General features: G+C 38.5%; 1 protein-coding gene across 4 annotated transcripts in view; it reads left to right on the forward strand.

Annotated features, from left to right (window-relative positions):
* STARD9 (StAR related lipid transfer domain containing 9) overlaps positions 1-22,645 on the forward strand; it is a 152,830-nt gene that overhangs the window by 3,057 nt on the left and 127,128 nt on the right. For 3 of the 4 annotated variants that reach the window (XM_074235193.1, XM_074235196.1, XM_074235194.1), the window contains exons 2-3: positions 9,822-9,891; positions 12,060-12,176. In XM_074235193.1, the coding sequence (XP_074091294.1) occupies positions 9,822-9,891; positions 12,060-12,176 (187 nt within the window). Of the gene's footprint in view, positions 1-2,859; positions 9,892-11,687; positions 11,803-12,059; positions 12,177-22,645 lie in introns of those variants that run through there. The other variant, XM_074235195.1, reaches the window with a different exon arrangement.

Raw genomic sequence — 22,645 nt, forward strand, 5'->3', positions numbered from 1 at the left:
TTGTTGATGTGTACATTCTACTCCCTTCACTCAGCATCAGATCCTGTAAGTCATTCCATGCTTCTCTAGAATCCGACCATTTATGGTTTAACAATAGTATTCATGTATATAACTTGTTTAGTCATTCTCCAATTGGTGATCATCCCCTCAATTTTCAATTTTTTGCTACTAAAAAAGAGCAGCTATAAATATTTTGGAACATGTAGGACTTTTCTCATTTTTTATAATTTCTTCTGGATATAGACCTAGAATTAGAATTGCTGGATCAAAGGATTTGAACAGTTTTATTGCTCTTTGGGCATAGTACCATATTGCTCTCTAGAAAGGTTGGATCCTTTTACAATTCTACCAGCTATGCATTCATATCCCAGTCCTCCCACAACTTCTCCAACATTGATCATCTTCCCATTTTCTCATCTGTGCTAATAATCTAATAGGTGTGAGATGATACCTCATTGTTGTTTTAATTTGCATTTCTCTAATCAATAGTGATTTGGATCATTTTTTCATATGATTATATGTAGCTTTAATATCTTTATTTGAAAACTATCTGTTCATATCCTTTGATTATTTATCATTTGGGCAATGACTTGTGATCTTATAAATTTGATGCAATTCTCTTATGTATTTTAGAAACGAGACCTTTATCAGAACTCCTAGTTGTCACACTGAAAATTTTAACAGTTGACTCTCCTGACCTGGTTCAAGCTGGCTCAAGTTCTCCCTGTATATTTTTATACAGTGTTCTTTGTGTGAATTCTTTGCACACACATGTATGCATTTGATTTGTCAAGTTCAGATAAAGATGGGATTCATGTTTATCCATCTTTTCTTTTCTATTCTTCTCTTGTCTCACAGTCCCTCCTCCATCATCCTCATTTCTTCCCTAGTATATTACTTTTTTTCCCTCACTCTTTTCAAACCAACAAAATAGAATAAAATATCACCTTTGTTTGTCTTAATTCCATGTTTGTCATAATTCCATCTGTGACTCTTGAAGACACTGGAATTCTGAAGGGATATTTGTATCTTCTAATTTGTATCTTCTAATTATTCAAATGGGTTTACCTTTCTAGATGTCTCAATTCCTATGTTCCAGTTTCAAAGTTTCAACTCAACTATGGTCTTTTAACTAGGAATATTTGAATATATATATATTTTTTGCAAGGTAATGGGGTTAAGTGGCTTGCCCAAGATCACACAGCTAGGTAATTATTAAGTGTCTGAGGCTGGATTTGAACTCAGGTACTCCTGACTCCAGGACCAGTGCTCTAACCACCATGCTACCTAGCTGCCCCTCCCACTGTCTTTTCTAAGTTTTTAAATATCCTTTCAATTTTTTTCCTTCTGAATTTTCATTTTTTTATTTTATCATTCACATCTTTATTTCCTCCAACCACTCTTGTAATCCATGTGGACAAGTCATATTATTATTCCTTCTTCTTTCTACTTGTACTTGTGGAATTTATTGACTTTGGTTTGATCTCTTGGGGCTTTCCTGAACCCACAATATTTCTTACAAATATTTTTTATTTCACTAAATATTTCCAAATTATTTCTAAAAATTTTAAACAATATTAGAAAAAATTCTGAATTCCAAAATATCTTCCTCCTGCTGTCCTTCTCCTTGAGAAGCAAGCAATTTGATATTTATTATATACATGAAGTCATGGTGAAATAGTTCCACTTTAGTCATGTCGTAAAAGAAAACAGACAAAATAGAAAAAGAAGGTAAAAAATGTGTACTTCAATCTGTATTCAGGTTTCATCAGCTCTCACTGGAGATAACATTTTTCATCAGCTCCGTAATTTTTTTTATTGTGAACAATGTTTTCTTTTGTTGATTCATGTTTTTAGCCTCTGTTATTTTATTAAGGCTTTGTGTCAGGGTCATGCTGTGCCCCTGTGGTTCTCTTTGGTAGTAGGGTAAAATTTGTTTGGTCCTCTTGTTACTAATAAACTTGTATGCTGCTGCCCCTGCATCTCTAAATGAAGTAGCTGGGACAAGACCCCACCCTCTGCCTCAAGTCTGACTTCTGTCTCAGTGTTGTAGCGGTCCCTTGGAGGTGCTGGCTTTGTCTGGTCTATCTCCTTCTCCGTAGACAGTCTTCATTCAGGAGTTGGTTCCACCTCTTCTGAATGGCCCTGCCAGGCCCCAGTCAGATATTGGTGACTTTACTGACTTTTGGCCTCCTTCAAGGTCCTCCAGTGGGTCCCTACCTTCTGATTTGGCTGTATTTCCTGCTGTGGCTTCTGGGTTCTGATATGTTAGCTGTCCCCAAACATGGTGCCCCCTGGCAACTGGTTCTATTCTCTGTTCCCTTTTGGATGGATCAGAATCAAGATTCCATTGGTTTCATGGTGGACATGCTTATGGCTTCTGACCCTCACTTTTCATCACTTAGCATCTTCATTCAGAGCATCCTTCAGGTGTTTGGGCTCTTTAGTTCTTGCTTGTTTCCTTGACACTTTTTCCAGTTCTGGGCTATGTATGAAGAGTTACTAAGGTTTCTCTTCAATTTTATGGATCAGTGCTCTGTCTTGTGCCCTTTTTAGGTACTTGTTGGGGCATATTTTTGAGATATGGGTGATCTTTTGTGTCATCATCTTAACCAGAAAACCCATTATTTACCTTTGCTGTTATAATAGATCAGAGACTTAAGAAGGAAAATATTGTCTGAACTAAATGAACAGTATAGCAGGATGTAGCCAAGACAGTATCAAGGAGCAGGGTGAGGAGGACCACATAGGGAAGAGCCCTGAAACTTTGACTGAATTTGCTTAATGCAAAGAATGGGTCTGAAGCTGCTTTATCCAGGATACTAGTTGTCTTGCTCCCTTCTCCCCCCCCCCCCCCCACTCCTCCCCCCTTCCCCATCTGAAGCCGAGTCTACTCGATTTGGACAAACTTCTAATTTGATGGCAAAAGGGAAGGATAGGGTAGGAGACTAAGGAGAAGGAAACTTGGCACCAGATCAGATATGAGAGGTAAGGGGAGAGGAAAAGTTTTGATCACAAGAAATGGGGAGAAAGGTGGAGCTTATGAAGTCAGAAAGAGGAGATTTTGAAGGAACAAAATTAAGTCCAGTTTTGGACATGTTGACCTTGAGATTTAGGTCATTTCTTTTAGTAGACTTGTGGGCTAGTTATTTAGAGATGTGGGTCTGGATCTCAGGAGAGAGGCCCCTGGCTGGTGATACAGATTTGGGAGAAGCATCTGCCCAGAAGTGTTGTGGGAGTAAATAAGATTACCAAGGGAGCAAACATGGAGAGACAAAAGAAAAATGCCAAGGACGAGAGAGTAAGTAAAGGAGATAGAGAAGGAGAGTTAGAAAAAAACACATAGGACATGTAATGTGGCTAAAGGGTGGGGGAGAGAGATCGACAGAGAGGAGAGTGAGAGAGAGAGAGAGAGAGAGAGAGAGAAAGAAAGAGAGAGAGAAGAAAGAAAAAGGAGGAGGAAGACTGGTCTGCAGTGTCAAATACTCTAAAGAGGTAAAAGGAGGATTAAAAACTTTAAAAAAAGATGATTGATTTTGTAAAAAGATAATGAGTAGCCTCTGTAGAACCAAAATAAAACAGTGAGTTAGAATCCAGATTTCAGGGGGTTTGAAAGAAGTAGAGATATCAAATGGAATCAACTTTTCCCAGCCCCATTCCCATTCCCATCCCCTAGACAAATTCCTGATTATTAGAACTGGCCCCCAGGAAAAATGAATGATAGATTAATTTTTGGAAACTTCCAGCCATTAAACATCCCTCCCTTTCACTAGTCATCCCAAAAGTCCTGCTTTTTTCATATCGCCTCTCAAGGCTGTGTAAGACATTCTGTTTTGATGTTTTGATGAAGTGTTCATTTCACCCTAATCAGAATTTTCAAAATTTACTCTTGAAATTCAGAATCAAAGCTCTGTCCCATTCTTCTAGAATCTTGTATTCAGAAAAGCCATCTGATAGAACAACATTGTAAGCAAATTCATGCTGAAGTATGAGAGATACAATCTTAAGACATTTGCATTTGAGGTAAATTCTCATGTACTTGGAGCAGGTAGATAGAGGGTATAAAGAGGCTTTCTCAGCATTGGCCAGACCATCAGTAAAAATTTATTAAACAACTTCTATGTGTAAAGTGCTGGTGTTACAAAGAAAGATTAAAAAACAATCCCTACCTTTGAGGATCTTTGAGGGACTGTGACTTATTCTGTTTAGGCAGGGAGCAAGGTCTACCCTTTTGATTTCTGTCCTTTGCACTTGAAGAAGGCCATGTCATCAGGGAAGTGATGCCATGACAAGCATGTGAACTGGATTTGAGTGAGGGGAATGCTGGGTTAAGTCACCCTCAAGGGAACCATTGGAAGCCTAGCTGCTTGAGCTTTCCTGTGGAAGTTGGGCTGCTCTGGAATTCCCTAGATTTTATTAGTTTTCTCTATCTCTACACTGCTTGACTTAAACTGTCTGTTTAGAATTATCTCAAGAATATTTTTCAATCAATCAGCAAGTATTTATTAAGTATGGCAGACACTGTTAGGTACAAAATGAAACAGTCCCTACTCCCAAGAAGATATGTGTGTACATGCAAGGTAGAATTTATGAATACCTACATGTAATAAGCATTACTGATGTGTAAACACAAATGCAGTATGCATATATATACCTAGATATATGACTGCATGCAAACATATATAGGATAAATATGAAGAGAATACATACAAATAAAACCAAAATAGTTCAATTCAGGATAGTTGGGGAGGACAGACACTGATAGTTGAAGGGGTCAACAAAGACCATGCAAGAGGTGCTTCAGGAAACAGAGGAATCCTATTGAGGCCAAGGTAAGGAGGAAATGCCTTCCAAGCCTGGGGCCTAAAACAGCTTGTACAAAGGCAAAGAGGGAGCAAGATGGAGTGTTGTGTGCACTGAGAGAAGGCCACCTTAACCACATCCAAGTGCAGGAGAAAGGGAACATTCTAAGAGATTGGAAAGGTAGGTTGGGGTCAAATCCCATAGGATTCTAAAAGCTAAATAAGTGATTCAAGATGGAATAGGAAAGCCACTGGAGTTAATGATTAATAATAGTCATAATAATGACATAATCACATTTATATAGTTCCTACTATGGGCCAGGCATCATGGTAAAAGCTTACAGATATCTCATTTAATCCTCATGGAAATCTTGGGAGCTAGTTGCTGTCATTATCTCCATTTTACTGTTGAGGAAACTGAAGCAAAAAAAGTGACTTGCTCAAAGTCACACAGATAGTAAATAATAATAATAATAATAATAATAATAGCTAACATTTATATTGTGTCTGCTATGGGCCAGGCGTCATGTAAATGCTTACAGAAAGATCATTTATTCCTCATGACAAACCTGGAAGATAGAAACTGCATATTGAGGAAAATGAAACCAACAGGTTAAGTGATTTGCTCAAAATCACAGATACTAAATAATATAATAATAATAATAATAATAATGGTGATGATGATGATGATAGCTAACATTTATATAGTGCTCACTATGTTACATGCACAGAACTAAGCCCTTTATGATGATCTTTGTCTCATTTGATCTTCACAGCAACCCGGGAGGTAGTTGCTATCATTATCCCCATTTTGCAGTTGGGGACACTGAAGCAAAGGTTAACTGGCTTACCATAGATCATATAGCTAGTAATAGTAATGATAATAATGATAATTGTTATTATTATTTTAGCTAAAATTTCTATAGAAAACCTGGGAAGTAGTTGCTATCAGTATCCCTATTTTACAGATGAGCAAACAGACTTTGAATAACCTGTCCAAGGTCTTGCAGCTTTGAAGAGTCTTTGGCTATACTTGGAATTCAGATCTTCCTGATTCCAGGCTCAGCTCTCTAACACAGTTGCTGTCTCTATAATTTTATTGGTTATCAGCCCTTAAGGAAAATCTGATAAATTTTCACATAGAAATGTGGAGGATAGACTCAAGTGGGGAAAGACTTGAGACAGGGAGACCAAAGAGGAGGCTGTTGCCTTAATCTCAGTAAGAGAGTGATGAGGTCTTGAACTAAGATAGACACTGGGTAAGTTGAGAAGAGGGATCAGTTTAAGAGAGTTTGTGAAGTTAGAAGTGACAGAACTTGGCAACTGATTAGATATGTGGGATGAAGAAGAGTAAAAAAACCTAAGTTAGGGGAGGCTAGGTGGCATAGTGGATAAAGCACCGGCCCTGGAGTCAGGAGTACCTGGGTTCAAATCCAGTCTCCTACACTTAATAATTACCTAGCTGTGTGGCCTTAGGCAAGCCACTTAACCCCATTTGCCTTACAAAAATCTAAAAAAAACCCCAAAAAACCCAAGTTAATTCCAAGGAGAATCTAACTTTCAGGTGAGAATCAAATGACACATTTATAAAGCACTTTGCATGGTGTAGGTTCTATAGAAATGCTAGCTATAATTGTTATCCCTCCTCCTCCTTCTTCTCCTTCTCTTCCTCCTTCTCCTCCTGCTATTATTAGAAAATGGTAGTGCCTTCAGCAGAAATGGAGAAGTTTCTAAGAGGTGAAGGTCTGAGAAGGAAAGACAGTGCAATTAGTTTTGGACATATTAAGCTCAGAACTGCTTGCATTCCAAGGGTTAGCATAGTGTTCCCTGGGTGTGGACAACAGGATAGCAAATATTTTGCCCTCCTGTATCCTTCCAATTTTATGCAGATTTAGGGTTAACTTTGCCTTTATTACTCAGTTTTAGATAGGCTTGGATGTGTCTAGTGGTATGACTCTCAGTGGGACTAGATCTCAGGTTTATTTCATTAGTGGATTCTTTTTTTTTTTAAAAGCTGAGAAGCTGCTCTAGCACATCAGCTGCTGGTGTGAATGCTAAGGGAGTTTAAGGTTCTGGTTAGGTTAATGTGTTCATGAGGAAACCCTTTAGGGTGCAATAAATAGGGAAATCCTAGAGGACTTTCAAATGTCATTATTCAGAAATAGGAAGAGTTATACCCCAAGCCTTTATTCCAGCCTTATGTAGATAGATTACAATCTCCCATCTGGAAAAAGATTTCCTTCCATTCTCCCCAGGGTCAGACAGTAAGTGCTTAAAGGTAAACACAACCAGATCCAGAGTTATGTTTTACAATAAGAACTTAAAGGTGAACACAGCCAGATCCACAGTTATGCTTTGACTTGCAGTAAAACTTAAAAGTCTTCACTGCCTAATTTCTCTTAAGTCTAGGCCAACACCCTTCAGTTCCAGCTCTGGGATAATTTACACGGAAGGAAGAAAACAATCATTTGTTAAGTGCCTCTATGTGCCAGGCACTGTGTTGAGTTCTTTGCAAATATTATCTCATTGATTCTCACAATAACTCTGGGAAGTAGATGCTAGTATTGCCCCTCTTATACAGCTGAGGAAACTGAGGCAGGCAGGTCATGTGACTTACCTAGGATCATGTAGCCAGCGTCTGAAACTGATTTGAACTCAAATCTTCCTGACTTCATCAGCTCTGTTACACTTTCTTTTTCTTATGAATGTTATTTCTATGTTTTCTAATTACATGCAAAGATAGTTTTCAACATTTATCTTTTTGCTAGCTTTTGAGTTTAACATTTTTCTATCACCTCCCTTTCTTCCCCATGACAAAATAATATGATATAAGTCACTTATGTACAATCATGTTTAACATATTTCCATATTAATCATGTTTTGAAAGAAGAATCAGAACTAAAGGGGGGAAAATCATGAGAAAAAAAGAAAAACATAAAGCAAGTTTTAAAAAGTGAAGATAGTATGCTTTGGTCTGCATTCAGATTATGTCATTTTTTTTTCCTCTGGATGTGGATGGCATTTTCCAACACAAATCTTTTAGAATTTTTCTTAGTTACTGAACTGCTGAGAGGAACTAAATCCATCACACAATGTTGCTGTTAATTTGTACAATGTTCTTCTGGTTCTGTTCACTTCACTCAGCATCCGTTCATGTAAGTATTTCCAGGCTTTTCTGAAGTCAGCTGCATAGCACTTTCAGAGAGGATATTGGAGTCTCTGACAAACAAACCTGTCTTTTAAAAAAAATATAAATGTTTTCCCAGTAATACATTGTGTTTGATTATTTTAGAACACGAGGATATCTGAAGACTTGCAATGAAAAAGACAGACTTTGGGAGGAAGCAGGCTGTGACACATTTCCAAGGATGGCCAATACACAAAAAAATGTATTGTAAGGATATTATTTAGGAAGTGTATTTTTAGAAAAGGAAGTATGTTGCTTATATGTTGAGTGGATAATAATACTTGTACTTCCTGTGTGTTTCACTAGAACCCATGGAATAAAGAAAGAACTTAAGAGAAAGACTTTCAGTACATTGGATAGATTGTCTTCAAGGGATATTTGAGAAGATATGGTTTAGAATTACAGAGGAAGATGATGTGGGTCAGTTGTAATCTTTACCAAAGGAGAGTCTACTCACTTTAGTAAGATCATGCAAGTAAGGAGTAGTATGTGATAGTAAATTTTTCTCCCCTTTCACTCTAGGTCCAAGTGTACATGTGGCAAAAGGAAGAATTCATTCCTTGGATTCAGTTGTTTAGTCATTTCACTTGTGTCAGATTTGTTTTCTGGAAGATGAGTCTTACTGATTTCAGACCTAGCACTCTATCCATGCAGATTCTATCAAACTAAGCTTCACTTGGACGGCCAGGTGGCACAGTGGATAGAGTGCCAGGCCTGTAATCAGTAAGACTTGAGTTCAAATTGAGCCTCAGACACTTAATAGTTGTATGACCCTGGGCAAGTCACTTAACCATATTTGTCTCAGTTTCCTCATCTGTAAAATTAGTTGGAGAAGGAAATGACAAACTACTGCAGTATCTCTGCTAAGAAAATCCCAAATCAGATCACCAAGAGACCAACACGACTGAATGATTGAACAATAAAAGGTCCACTTTTGTAACTTGGGCCAACTGAATATAGTCACTTGAGGCAGATTTTGGGGAGCATGATGAAGGCATGTTGGGACTAACTTCAGTGTTATCATTTCATCACACTAGTCAAGATCTTAAAAAAGCAAGACAGATTCTGAGTATCTTGGTGTTATCTCTGGTTTGAGTAGGCACAAGGAGATGGAGTTGGAAAGTATCTATCTTGGTGAAGAAGAAACCTTTTTTGCTACTAGAAGTGACTATGACCTTAGATAACTGTGAATTATTGTGGTAGTCTGTGGAGAAACATAGCTAGCCAACAGTGGGGCACCATGATGGAAAAATAGTTGGCCATGAAGTCAGAGGACCTAGATTCAGATTCTGTTTACTACCAGTGTGATTTTGGGTAAGTCACTTAACTTCCCTGGGCCTCAGTTTCCTCACCTGTAACAAAGAGGGTTGGACAAAATAGTTCCAAAGGTTTCTTCTAACATTCAATCTTTGATTATCCTTTGTTCCATACCATTCCGTTTGTTTTGGTCTTGATGCAACAATTTAGCAACCAATAGGAGTCTAGTGGCAGTCCATTTTTGTGGGTGGTCTGGGTGGGTCATAACTTCTCAGAGAATCACTTATGTCCAGCTAACCTTAGAGACTTGAAGAGGAACACCCAGGGGCTTGTCTAGCATCCCTATTCTTTTTTTTTTTTTTTTAGGTTTTTGCAAGGCAGTGAGGTTAAGTGACTTGCACAAGGCTACACAGCTAGATAATTATTAAGTGTCTGAGGCCGGATTTGAACTCAGGTACTCCTGACTCCAGGGCTGGTGCTCTATCCACTGTGCCACCTAGCCGCCCTGAGCATACCTATTCTTAAGAAAACTCACTAGCATTTTGACCTCAGGTAATTTTATATCTTATTTCCAGAGAGACGGCAAATGGGGGAAGAATCATTATAGAAATTGATGACAAAGTGGCCAAAATAAAGAATTTAAAGGTAAGTTTAAGATTTGTTTTCCTAGTTCTTTTTTCTAGCCATGATAAAATTTGTAACGTTTCAGGAACTTTTGAACTGAGGGAGTGTGTTTTCTGGGGGTGTCTGGGGAGGGTTGGAGTTGGTCCCATGGCTTGGTGTATTGGGGAAGAGGGGGAAGACCTTGAGCCTACAATATAGCATACATAAAAATGAAACAGGAAGGACAGACTGGGGATATGGCTCTAATTGGCATAAGTTCCTCAAAATAGATAGATGTTTTGAAAATGTGGACTACAGCTCCTTGGAAGATAAACATGAAGACAACCTGCCTCTTTCCTCTACTTTGTCCCCAAGGGATCAGTTCCTGTGTTAATCCTTAATGCAGGATCAAGATTTCAATTCCATACTTGATTGTGGTCCTGATGTCGCAATCTTGCAATCCATTCTTGTGACTGATCTCATGGAAGGGATGGGATATCTAAATCGTTATCTCTTCATTGTAGTACATTAATATGGGGGATTTCAGGACCCAGAAGAGAGTCTTGGCATATCCTCCTCTCAGACTCTGGCTAAGATTTGAATCACAGTGGGGACAAGCATAAGGATACTTCCTCCCCTCCCTTTGATTTCCTTTCTTCCCTTCCCCAGATTTTTTTGTTCAGATTTTTCAGGGGTGGATAGAAGGAGGAGAAGGGAAGAAAGGGTGGTATGGGGGGAGAGGAAGAACCCTAAAAAGCACAGATAGGCAATTTGAAATTGGTTTGGTGACTAGACATCCTGGGTGTCCAACCCTCAGGTGGCACTCTGTATCCTTGCTGGCCAAGGAAACTGATTGCCATCAGTACTGCTTATGATACCCGCGGATGCATTTGCTCCCTAGTCAAGCCTGTGATGGGATCTATTTCCTATTGGCATGGTGTTCTTTGCTGAGAGATAAATGGCTTGTGAACTTGCCAAAATCTTGAGGGGAGCTCCCTGGAACAGTCACCCTTTATTCCCTTCTGTGTCTTTGTTTATAGCTCGAGTTGCCTAATTACTTCAGCTGTTTTGTTCAGAGAGCTCATAGTTTTGGTTCCTAAAGACAGATCTTGGCCAAGGTTAGAACCTTACTCCGTCAACCACCTCCCTGGCTGGGTGCTCGCCTGACGCCAGACAGATTCTATTCCTATAGAATCCATTATTCGTAATTGAAATCTAATTACTCTTAAGTACATAGTACCTAGTATAAGAGACTCAACCTAAGTTATTTGAGAGCAGGAACTGTTTTTATTAGGATCATAGATTTGGAGTTGGAAAACACCTTAGATAGAAACCATATAATCTTACTCTCACATATCTATACCATCCATATACTTAATTTTTTTTTTAGAATTTTTTTCAAGGCAGTGGGGTTAAGTGGCTTGCCCAAGGCCACACGGCTAGGTAATTATCAAGTGTCTGAGGTCAGATTTGAACCCAGGTACTCCTGACTCCAAGGCCAGTGCTCTATTCACTGCGCCACCTAGCCACCCCATATATACTTAATTTTTGTCCTTGTATCTTTAGTGCCACTGTCCGGTATGTGGTAGGTGTTTAATAAATGCTTACTGATGAATGATTCCTTTATGAGTGAAATCTTACTCCCTGGTTCCTAATGGAAATATCTCAGTCTTTCTCTCTCCTAGGAGATTGGGACTGAATTGGGACAGGTTTGTAGGCTTGAGTGAGTCCCTAGACTCCAGAGACACAGGCTCTATCTAATTTTACCTTCTGGGTACGGGTGGATTGATTTTGACCCTTGCCTCTAATTTCAACTTTTTGTTCCCTTGGGTTGGAAGGATCCCCCTTGAAACCTTCAAGAGAACACATTGAAATTGTTGCATAATGGAGAGTCCCCAGGAACAGGATTCACTCTCAGAGATCTGCTGCATGTATTATTGAAGAAGAAGCTGAGTGTGTAGAAGTTTAGGATGGGGGGAGGGGGTCTTCTATCTCTTCCTTTTACTGGAAAGAAAATGGGCAAATTGTCACAAGATGGGGGAGTAGATAAGTAGTTGTACATGATAAATGGATTAGAAGGGAATCAATTCTGTTGGCATATGTCATAAACATGGCCATGGCAAGTTCAGTATCCCTTGGCCTTAGCAAGGGATCATGTTGACTAGTAACAGGAAATGTGATGAAGACTCCCTGCTTTGTATTGCCTATAGGTGGACAACCGGCCAGATGGCCCTGGAGGCTCAAGGGAGAAAGTCATGGCTTTTGGCTTTGATTATTGCTACTGGTCAGTCAACCCAGAGGACCCCCAGTATGCATCCCAGGATGTGGTGAGTATCAGTTGTCCAACTTTCCTACTTTCATCCTTGTTTCTTATCCTTTGATCATTGGGAAGTGTTGAGATTCTATGATAATGCACTGTAGATGTGGCATTTGTCGAGGAAGGACTCAAAGAGTGACCCATGAGAAGATGGCAAGAGGATCTTTAGTTTGGGAGAGAAGCAAGATTTAGAAACTTGACTGTTAATAGATAAGTCCTTCAGCTGTGATAGAATCTCTAAGAATACATGTTAGAGCGGGTGGCATCTTGTATAAATGTTTTCCTCATGTAGAAGGCAAGAACAGTGTGTAGCATACAGTAAATGTATAATAAGGACTTAATGATTGATTTGTTGAGGAATGATTTGGATCAGCTTGCCTTTTGTGTGGCCTTGGTTTATAGCTAAGACATAGGCATCTGTATCATTAGACTCTGCTCCGAGTTCTTGGTTTGTGATCCTGAAATGAGAATAAGAGGTCTCTTATAAATGCAATCTGGTAATCTGTTGCTGTTGCTCATATAATTTTTAAAAAAATTATTTATTTTTGTTTTTTCCAGTCACATGCAAATATAGTTTTCAATATTCATCTTTTTGCAAGCTTTTGAGTTCCACATTTTTCTACTACGCTCCCTTCCCTTTTCCCTGTCCATGGCAATGAGCATTATACATGTATATGTATGTATACAATCATGTTTAACGTATTTCCAATCATATGATGTTTTGAGTTTGAAGAGGATCAAAGTTTTGCCAAAAGAATAAATTTTTTTATTTAAAATTTAATTTATTAAAGCAATGGATTAAGTGACTTACCTAAGGTCACACAGGTAATTATTAAGTGTCTGAGGTAGGATTTGAACTCAGTTCCTCCTGAGTCCAGGGCTGGTGCTCTATCCATTACACCACCTAGCTGCCCCCCAAAGTATTAATTAATTCTTTATCTCTTGGGTGGACAGAATGAATAGGCAGTCTGTGCCCCACTGATGTGGTAGATACCCTTTCAGGGTATCTACAAAAAAGCCTGCTAAAGGCAGGTCTGAATGGATGAGCTCATCATGGTATGTAGGTCATTGAACCTACATGTGTAGGAGCCATATTATTTTCTAGGTCCAGAGTATTGGTTTTTTCAGTGGTATGCTGTAGCCAGCCTGGTTCATGAGAGCTGATTGTTAAATTTTCATTGTGAATGTTTATACTTCAGAAGTCTTAGTACAGATCACCATTTATTGTTTTGTTGATTGAAGATGTTGGGCATGCATTTTTTTCCTCTTGGAGAGCCAGTTGTTAAATATTTTCCAGCATGCCACTGCCAAAATCATTTATCTAGTTCTATTGTATACAGCTAGTTGTATTATCTTTGGTAGCCATAAAATTTTACCTTTGCCAAACAGCATGTGTATACTTGTTTGTGAAGTGGTCCATGTGAGAGAGTGTGAATTGAGATTTGCAAATCCAACACTCTGTAGTTTCCCCTGGATAGAAGCTAAGCTCCCTGAGGACAGGGGCTGTCTAGCTTTTGTCTTTGTCCCCCCCCTGCCCAGAATGCTTGTCACACCTAGTAGGTATTTAATAAGTGTTTTTTATTTGAAATGACCATTCATGACCTCAATGGACCACAGAGATCAAGGGAGGTCAGGTGATTTGCAGAAAGTGACAGAGGCAATGTGGAATGAGGCATGAATAGAGTTCTGGGTTTAGACTCAGAAAGACCAAGTTTATATCCTGTTTCAGACCTGAAATAGCTGTGTATTCCTGAGCAAGTCACTTAACATCTTTCAGCCTCAGTTTCTTCATCTGTGAAGTGAAGGGGTGAACTTATGATGGCCTCCAGGTCCCCTTCATTCTTTTTTTTTTTTTTTTTTGCAAGGCAGTGGAGTTAAGTGGCTGGCCCAAGGCCACACAGCTAGGTAATTATTAAGTGTCTGAGAGCGGATTTGAACCCAGGTATTCCTGACTCCAGGGCTGGTGCTTTATCCACTGCGCCACCTAGCTGCCCCCCTTCACTCTTTAGATCCTGTGATTATAACACAGATGGTTTTTAGAGGTAGGGTTTGAACCCAGGTCTTTGAACCCCAGAACCAGTGTTCCTTCAGCTGTAACTTGCTTTCTACCTTTATGAGCCTAGCACAATATTTTGTACAAATTTTTATGTTAAATATCAATTTGGGCTCATAACCAACATCAACAGACTTATTAAATGCCTTATTTATTTTTTTGGTAGAATAGTATCTTTTTTTTTTTTCAATGCATAAGACTGATTTTATAAATTGAAGATAGTAAACTTTGGTCTGCATTTAAACTACATAGTTCCTTCTTTGGATATGGATGATTTTTAACATCACAAGTCTTTTAGAATTGTCTTTGATTATTGTGTTGCTGAAATGACCAGGTCCATCATAGTTGATCATCACTCAACATTGCTGTTTCTATGTACAATGTTGCTGTTGGCATATACAGTGTTCTTTTGGTTCTACTCATTTCACTTACATGAATTGATGCAAGTCTTTCCAGGCTCTTCTGAAGTCCCATCCCTCATGATTTCTTATATAACAGTATGTTCCATCACATACATTTGCCATAGTTTGTACAGTAATTTCCCAGTGGATGGACATCTCCTTAATTTTCAATCCCCCCCATAAAAGAGCTGCTTAATAAATGCCTTATTAAATTAAACAAGCATATTAGTGCAGAGCGCTTGTTGGGGAATGACACAAAGTCTAAGTAAGACATGATCTCTCATCTCAGTTGGAAATGGAGCAATTAATAGTGATAGATATATAATGTCCCTGGTCCTCTTCTCTTCCTTCTTTTCCTCCCGCCCCCCTCCCTTTAATGCTTCTTTTCACTTTGAATTTATTTATCAACCAACATTTATTAAATGCCTCCTTATGAGTCAGACACTAGGTTATATATCTTTGTATATGTTATATTGCCTTCATTAAAATATAGGCTCCTTGAGGGAAGGATTATTTGGTTTCTATCATTTTATCCCCTTTTCCTGGGACAATGCCTTGCAGGTAGTGAGAACTAAATAAATTCTTGATGAATTGAATCCTCTCCCCTTTGGGAACTATCCCTATTCCCTTGCCCTTTTCTCCCACACTGAACCTTTCCTTGTTACAAAGAAAAACTGATGTAGTGACTTCATCTAACAATGCACATCCTATTTCACATGGATGATCCTCCACCTTTCTACTGAGAGGAGGCTGATGTTTCATTATCAGTTCTTCAAGACCAAGACAGAGATTGATTGCCCTTTAGAGTAATAGAGTTGTAGAGTTGTTAGAGTCATTGTATATATATAACTCTCCTGGTTCCAAGTTCTTTACTCTGCAACACAATACAGAGACTCAAGCATTTCTCTGAATTTCTCATATTTGTTCTTAAAACACAATGATATTCTGTTATATTTAACATAATCAGTTTAGTTGTTTTTTTTCAGTCACATCTAACTCTTTGTGACTCTTTTTTGGGGTTTTCTTGGCAGAGATTAAGAAGTGGTTTGCCATTTTCTTCTGCTCATTTTACAGATGAGGGCTCTGAGACAAATAGGATTATGTGACTTGCCCAGGGTCTGTAATGGTCTGAAGCCAAATCTGAACTCATGAAGAGAGGTCTTCCTGATTCCAAACCCAGTGTTCTAGCCACCTCACTTCCTAGTTTTATGTCCCTACTCTCCTCCCATTTTAATTGTTGGAGACCACATATATAAGAGAATTCAGTCTTTTGGGAGGGTTGCAAGGACTAAGGGAGTCTTTAGGGGATGATTGCAAGACCTGGTGGGATCTCTGGTCACATGAGTATCCAACTGGAGCTTTTGAGAGGTAAAAGTTTTGGGGTCTAATCTGGTCAGCTCCATCCTCTGGATCCTGATGTTTGAATCTCCATAAATGGCTTGTTCATAAGTTCTTCTCTACCTCTTTATTTTTCTTAATTTCCTCTTTGTTGATTGTTTCTCCACTATCTACAAAAATAATTAGATCTTTCCATTCAATTCAATTAAAAAACAATAACACAAAACCTTTCTCTTTATCCTACTCTTCTCTCAGACTTTGATCTTATATTATCAGCCTCTCCTTTCACTACTACACTAGAAAGTGTGGCCTAACTTGACCTCTACTTCCTGACCTTCTCACTCTTCTGCCTCGTGAAATCTGGAAATTTATTTCACTACTCTGAATACTGCCTACTAATGATTTCTTAATTGATGAATCTGATGATTTTTCTAACTGCTACAGATGTGATTTACCACCTTCTGTTTTTGGATACTTTCTCCTCTGATGGCCTCTGAGACTCTGTTTTTCCTTTTTAATTTATTTTTCAATTTCAATTTCAAGAATTTATTTTTTTCTCCCTTCAACTTTCCCTGACACCCAATTGGAAAAAAAAATCACAACAAAAGTGCAACAAACCTAAACCTTTATAACAATTCTTACATTGGCTGGGAATATGATGTTTTTTTTCTCTTCCAACCTATATTAATTTCCTTCCTGATTTACCTTCTTTTGTCCCATAAGCATGGGTACCCTCCTATCTTCTCTTCTAGGTCTGCTTCTCATTAGTTCTTTTTGATTTAGGTATCATTTCTCCCTCAATCTACCTCAAGTTCCATATTTTTAGAAGCTTGTGCCTCCTAGACATATCTACTGGAATGACCTGCCAGCCCCACAAACTTTACATGTCACAGTATATAGCACAATGGACAGATTTTGTAGTTAGGAGAGAAATGGGTTCAAATTCCTTTTACCACACATACTATGTGACCTTGGGCAAGTCACCTTACCTTTACCAAATTTCAGTTTTTCATCTGTATAATGAGATTAACACATAAAACCTGTAGGGTTGGTTTAAGGATCAAATTAGGTTTTATTGTAAACAGCTTTATGAACTATAGCATGATATACAAATGTCAATTTTTATATTATTATATAATAGCTAATATGTTACTCAATTAATATAATCTAATATATTAATCTAATATCTATTATATTAATATAATATTGAATATATTGAATATAGTAATTAACCATTTCTTCTTGTTCAGGTAGGTGGAGGCATAGCAGATAGACAGAATATTGTATTTGGAGTCAGGATGATTTGGATTCCAGTCCTAGCTGAGATCTTAGTAGCTATATGACCATGAGCACTTAATCTGTCTTTTAGCTTCGGTTTCCTCATCTGTAAAATGGCACTTCAATTATTTTTCAGTACGTCCAGGCTTCTAGGATTGTTAGGAGGACCTACTGTGATAACATGCATAAATCATTTTGTAAACCTTAAAGTGATGTATCAATACTGGCTATTATTTTATTGTTTAATTGGTAAGAAATGGTCTGGGGAGAGATCTGCCATTATTCAGTCTTCTGTGATCTATTGCACAAGTGGATAAAATGACTTCTTTTTTATAACTGAATAAAAATATTGGAATATAATTTTATCTCTTATAAGCTCACAGAAAGCCTACTTTGGAACAACTTGAGTAGCAGATGATAGGGATGATATATACTTCATCTAGGTTGCTTTACACACACACACACACACACACACACCTCTCTCCCCCTCCCCATGGGAAACCCATAGAATTCATCGCTAAATATATTTATTGGACAGGTACTGCAAATGGACAATAAACTGGATTCAGAAGGAAACTTTTTAATACACTTTGTATTTCTTTGCAAGATATTTTCTGTTAATAGAATTTGAACTCATTGAGGATTTTTCTCACTCTTTCTCCCCCCCCCCCCCACCATATGCCAAGAAGCACTTACTTAGCACTTAATAAATGCACATTGAATACATTAGGATAGAATCAAGTTGATTAGTAGTAGGTTGATAAATAGACTGATAAAGAAAGGAAGAAAGGAAGTTAGCTAAGTAGATAGAAAGAAACATGCCCATTGAAAGCCATCTGTAATCAGTGTCTTTACTTCTTTCCCTTTCACTCTATAGTCTGGCTTCTGTAAGTCTCTATATTTTTAAAAAAATATTCATTCAGGGCAGCTAGGTGGTGTAGTGCATAAAGCACCAGCCCTGGAGTCAGGCGTACCTGGGTTCAAATCCAGTCTCAGACACTTAATAATTACCTAGCTGTGTGGCCTTGGGCAAGCCACTTTAACCCCGTTTGCCTTGCAAAAACCTAAAAGAAAAAATTTCATTCCAGGAAAGTTGGAGATTTCTGAATATTTTGGGATAGTGACATTGTTAAAAACATTGCTCTTAAGGGTGTGGTGTCTTTTGTTTCATTTTGTTTTTGTTTTTGATCAATTTTGTTTCTAGGAGATTGTGGCTGCAGTTTTGTCAGTGAAAATTTTCTTTTTCCAGCTTAGTTTTTTTCCTTAATTCTTTTTTATTCTCATTAATATTTTGATCTTTAACTCAAGTCAGTTTGAGTGTACTAGTCTCCTTTGCTCCTTTAAACATTTTAAAAAAAAATTTAATTTTAAAATTTTATTTATTATTATTTTTGCTCAGTTCCTAAAGGGTAGTTTGAACTCTGTATTTGTTGTATTGTGATTTGTTGAGTCTTATCTTAGGAAAGGTGATGAGCTTGAGGCATCATGCTAGCCAACCATCTTGTGTGTATGCTAGCTATCCAGTAGATCCTAAATTTTAGCAAACCTGGGATAAGTGGCATTGATGAATAAGTTCAGATTCCTTAAGGATTGTCTTTCTATAATTTCAAGTGACAGTGACCTGTTCTTGAATTGCTACCATAAACCTTTCTTATTTCTGTAAATACATCTTCAGTGCTCAGCCATTAGTCTGACTTTTCCTTTGTCAACATTTTGTTGGTTGAGTTCTGTAAATGCAACCTGTGGAGAGTATTTTGAGTTCACTCTTGAATTTTAAACATTTCATAGGCTACACCTGGTTATATTATCATATCCAGTTGGTGTTCAGCCATTTCAGTTGTGTCTGACTCTGTGGCCTCATTTGGTGTTTTCTTGGCAGGGATACTGGATTGGTTTTTCATTTCCTTCTCTAGCTTGTTTTATAGTTGAGGAAACTGAGGCAGACAGGGTTAAGTGACTTGCCCAGGGTCACACAGCTAGTAATTTGAACTAATGAACTAATGGAGTCTTCCTGACTCCAGGCCCAGAATTCTATCTCCCCAACACCTTCAGTAGCATGAGCATATTGTCAACCTTTCATATTGTTTTATGAAGTTTAGGCATCTCTTTTTTTCCAAAAGTACTTCTCTAAATTTTGAATGTCTCTTATCATCTTTCCGTGAATGTCTATTGATCATCATCCTTTTTACCAAGGGAAATGGTCATCTTTCTATGGTTGCATTAAGGCTCTTGTTGTTGTTCATATTATCTCGTTCTCATCTTTTTTCAGTGGGATTCAAATAGAAATGGTCACTACCCTCCTGTAGTTATTTTATATTTAATGGGTTTTTTTTTTTTTAGGATTTTTGCAAGGCAAATGGGTTTAAATGGCTTGCCCAAGGCCACACAGCTAGGTTAATTATTAAGTGTCTGAGACTGGATTTGAACCCAGGTACTCCTGACTCCAGGGCCGGTGCTTTATCCACTACACCACCTAGCCACCTCTATATTTAATGTTTTACAGAATGTTGCCCAGGTGAATAAAGTAAGTTTTTTTGTATTTGAATAAAAATAGAGGGTTAATAGAGTGCTGGACCTGGAATTCAGATTTGACCTCAGATACTTGGTAGATGACCCCTAATTTGTGACTGGGCAAGCTCTTAACCCTGTTTGTCTCAGTTTCCTCATCTGTAATAGGAGTTAGAGAAGGAAATGGCAAAACCACTTCAGTATCTCTGCCAGGAAAACCCTAAATGAGGTTATAGGATTGATATGTATGAAAAAAGAGAGCCAAAAAAGAAAAACTGAAAACAACTGACTAAACTATGTGCCACTCCTATGCTAAGACTTTATGAAGGAAGAATGGCATGGTAGCAGTTTATCTAAAAAAAGATTCTCAGTGTTTTACTGAATGACAAACTCTGTGAATTACATAGTGTGATAGGGAAGCAGGAATATTAATATGATTGTAGGTAGACCATTTATAGATAGATGCATGGTGTCCTCTCTCTCTCTCTCTCTCTCTCTCTCTCTCTCTCTCTCTCTCTCTCTCTCTCTCTCTGATTGTTCTGTATGTTAAGGGAAGCTAGATGTACAATGGGCAGAGTACCAGGAGGTGCTCTACATTTAATAGCTGTGTGACCTGGGACAAGTCAACCCTGATTGCCTCACATCCAGGATTATCTCCAGATATTCTGATTCATATCGACCACTGAACCCAGATGTCTCTGAAGGAAAAATTGAGGCTGGTGACTTAGCACAGCTCCCCCTCACTTAAATTCAGTTCAGGTGATTGTCATGGCATCACTTTCTAATGTCATGGTCTTCTTTGAAAATGAAAGATAAAAGATCATATCATTTAGTATATGCTAATTGTTAAAATAATAATAAATAGATAAAATTAAAAATTTATACTATTTCTTTATGAACTGGTATGATTTTAAGTTATTAAATCTTTATTGAGGGTTTTTAGGAACTATTAAAAATTATATATTATTATGTGAGTTTGAGAAAATGGTATGGATCTTTCTTTGAACCCAGAAAGTCTTGGGGTTATATTCATCTATGACTAGCACATTCTGAAATTTCCTTCAGCATTTGAGGGAATCATAGCCCAGAACAGTCTGTCGGCTCCCTAACTTCCTCCACCAATGTGGAAGGGATAACTATACAAGGGTGGATATATTTTGGTTCTCATCAAAGGTCTCTTCTCAGACCTTTTGGAAAGACCAGGCAGATTCAGCTTTGCCTTATGGTTCTAGGTATTTATATGTGAATGAAGTATGAGGCTATTTGAGTTTGTTGCCCTTTGAGGGAGTGAAGTTGGGGGAGAGAATGCTTCTGGGTTGGTGGAAATGTAGATCAAAAGGAAGAGCACACTTATCAACATAACCACAGCCACCTTAAAGTTCCCTAACCTTAACAGAAGCAAGGTAGACAGATAGAAGAGGGTCCCTGGATCCATAGTGAAAAGAAGCTTCCACAAGAATTGCCTCATGTATAAGTAGAATTACTGTGTAAATGCCAGCTCTGGACATCTCAAGAGGAAAGACTGGAGGAAAAAGATGATGAATCTAATAATAGTTCCAGAGGCCATGGGGTGGAAAAGTTTATAAACAGGATTGTCCCTAATTTGAGATTTAATGGAAAGATCAGATAGGATCCAGGCAGGAAATCTGTTCTGAGAGATAAAAATCAGGGTCTCTTGAGGTTTGTTTCAGCTGATTTAATTAACAGGCTGAGGCTTCCCCTTGTTCAATTAGAGACTTTTAATGATCAAGGGGAGTTAAGAAAGTAGGAAGGAAGGGAACCCCAATAATCCCCTGGGGGTGTGGAGTCTATGTCAGATTGTAAGAGAGCCTGTATCCTCTTTGTCAGATGTCAAGCAGATGCTACCCTGCTGCTCTTATTCTATGAGAATGTGGTCTGCCCTTTTAATTTAATATTTATTCTCATTTTGTACAAATAATGTTTTTTTATACATTAATAAAATATTCTTGTTTAAGAGTAAACATAATACCCCCTCCCCCCAAAAAAATGTAGACTCGCTTGAGCGATAAAGTAAAGGGGAGAGAAAAAAATTAAAATTAAAATTAAAAAATAATAGTAATAATTGCATGTATGGCCAGGTGGCACAGTGGACAGAGCACCAGCCCTGGAGCCAGGAGCACCCGAGCCCATATCCGGCCCCGTACACCCAGCGGTCACCCAGCTGTGTGACATGCAAGCCACCCCAACCCCACTGCCCTGCAAAAGCCAAAAAAACGAAAAAAAAAAAGACCCAAAATAAAATAAAATAGTAATAATAATAACAAAATAATAGGGGAAGCTGGGTGGCAGAAAGAGCACTGGCCCTTGAGCCAGGAGCACCCAGGTCCAAATTTGGCCTCAGACACCCAATGGTCACCCTGCTATGCGACCCCAGGCAGGCCACCCAGCCCCATTTGCCCTGCACCTCCCCCAAAATAATAATAATAAAAAATGTGCTTCAGTCTGTGTTCCAACACCACCAATTCTGTCGCAGGTGGATCACATCCTTTATGATAAGTCCATCACAAAAGTTACTTCCATATTTTTCCACCGTTGCCATTGCTGATCGCAACTCCCTCCTTTTGTATTTCTCCACTACCATGTACTATATTTTCTCTCTCCTTTCACTCTGACTCTGCTGTAGGGTCGCTGAGTGGTGCAGCAGACAGATCCCTGGCCCTGGGGCCAAGAGGCCCCGAGCCCCCATACTACCCCTTAGGCCCAGTATCCACCTGGCCCTATGGTCCTGGACAGGCCATCAAATCCCAGCCCCTTGCAAGAAGTAAAAAAGAAAATGTGTTTTATCTGACCACTCTCCTCCCATGGTCCATCCTCTCCTCCATCACTCACATTCCCCCTTTCCCCCGCTCCCCACCTCCTTCTTACTCCAGATATCTATAC

Source organism: Macrotis lagotis, chromosome 4, assembly GCF_037893015.1.
Source record: "Macrotis lagotis isolate mMagLag1 chromosome 4, bilby.v1.9.chrom.fasta, whole genome shotgun sequence".
Taxonomy (NCBI): Eukaryota; Metazoa; Chordata; class Mammalia; order Peramelemorphia; family Peramelidae; genus Macrotis; species Macrotis lagotis.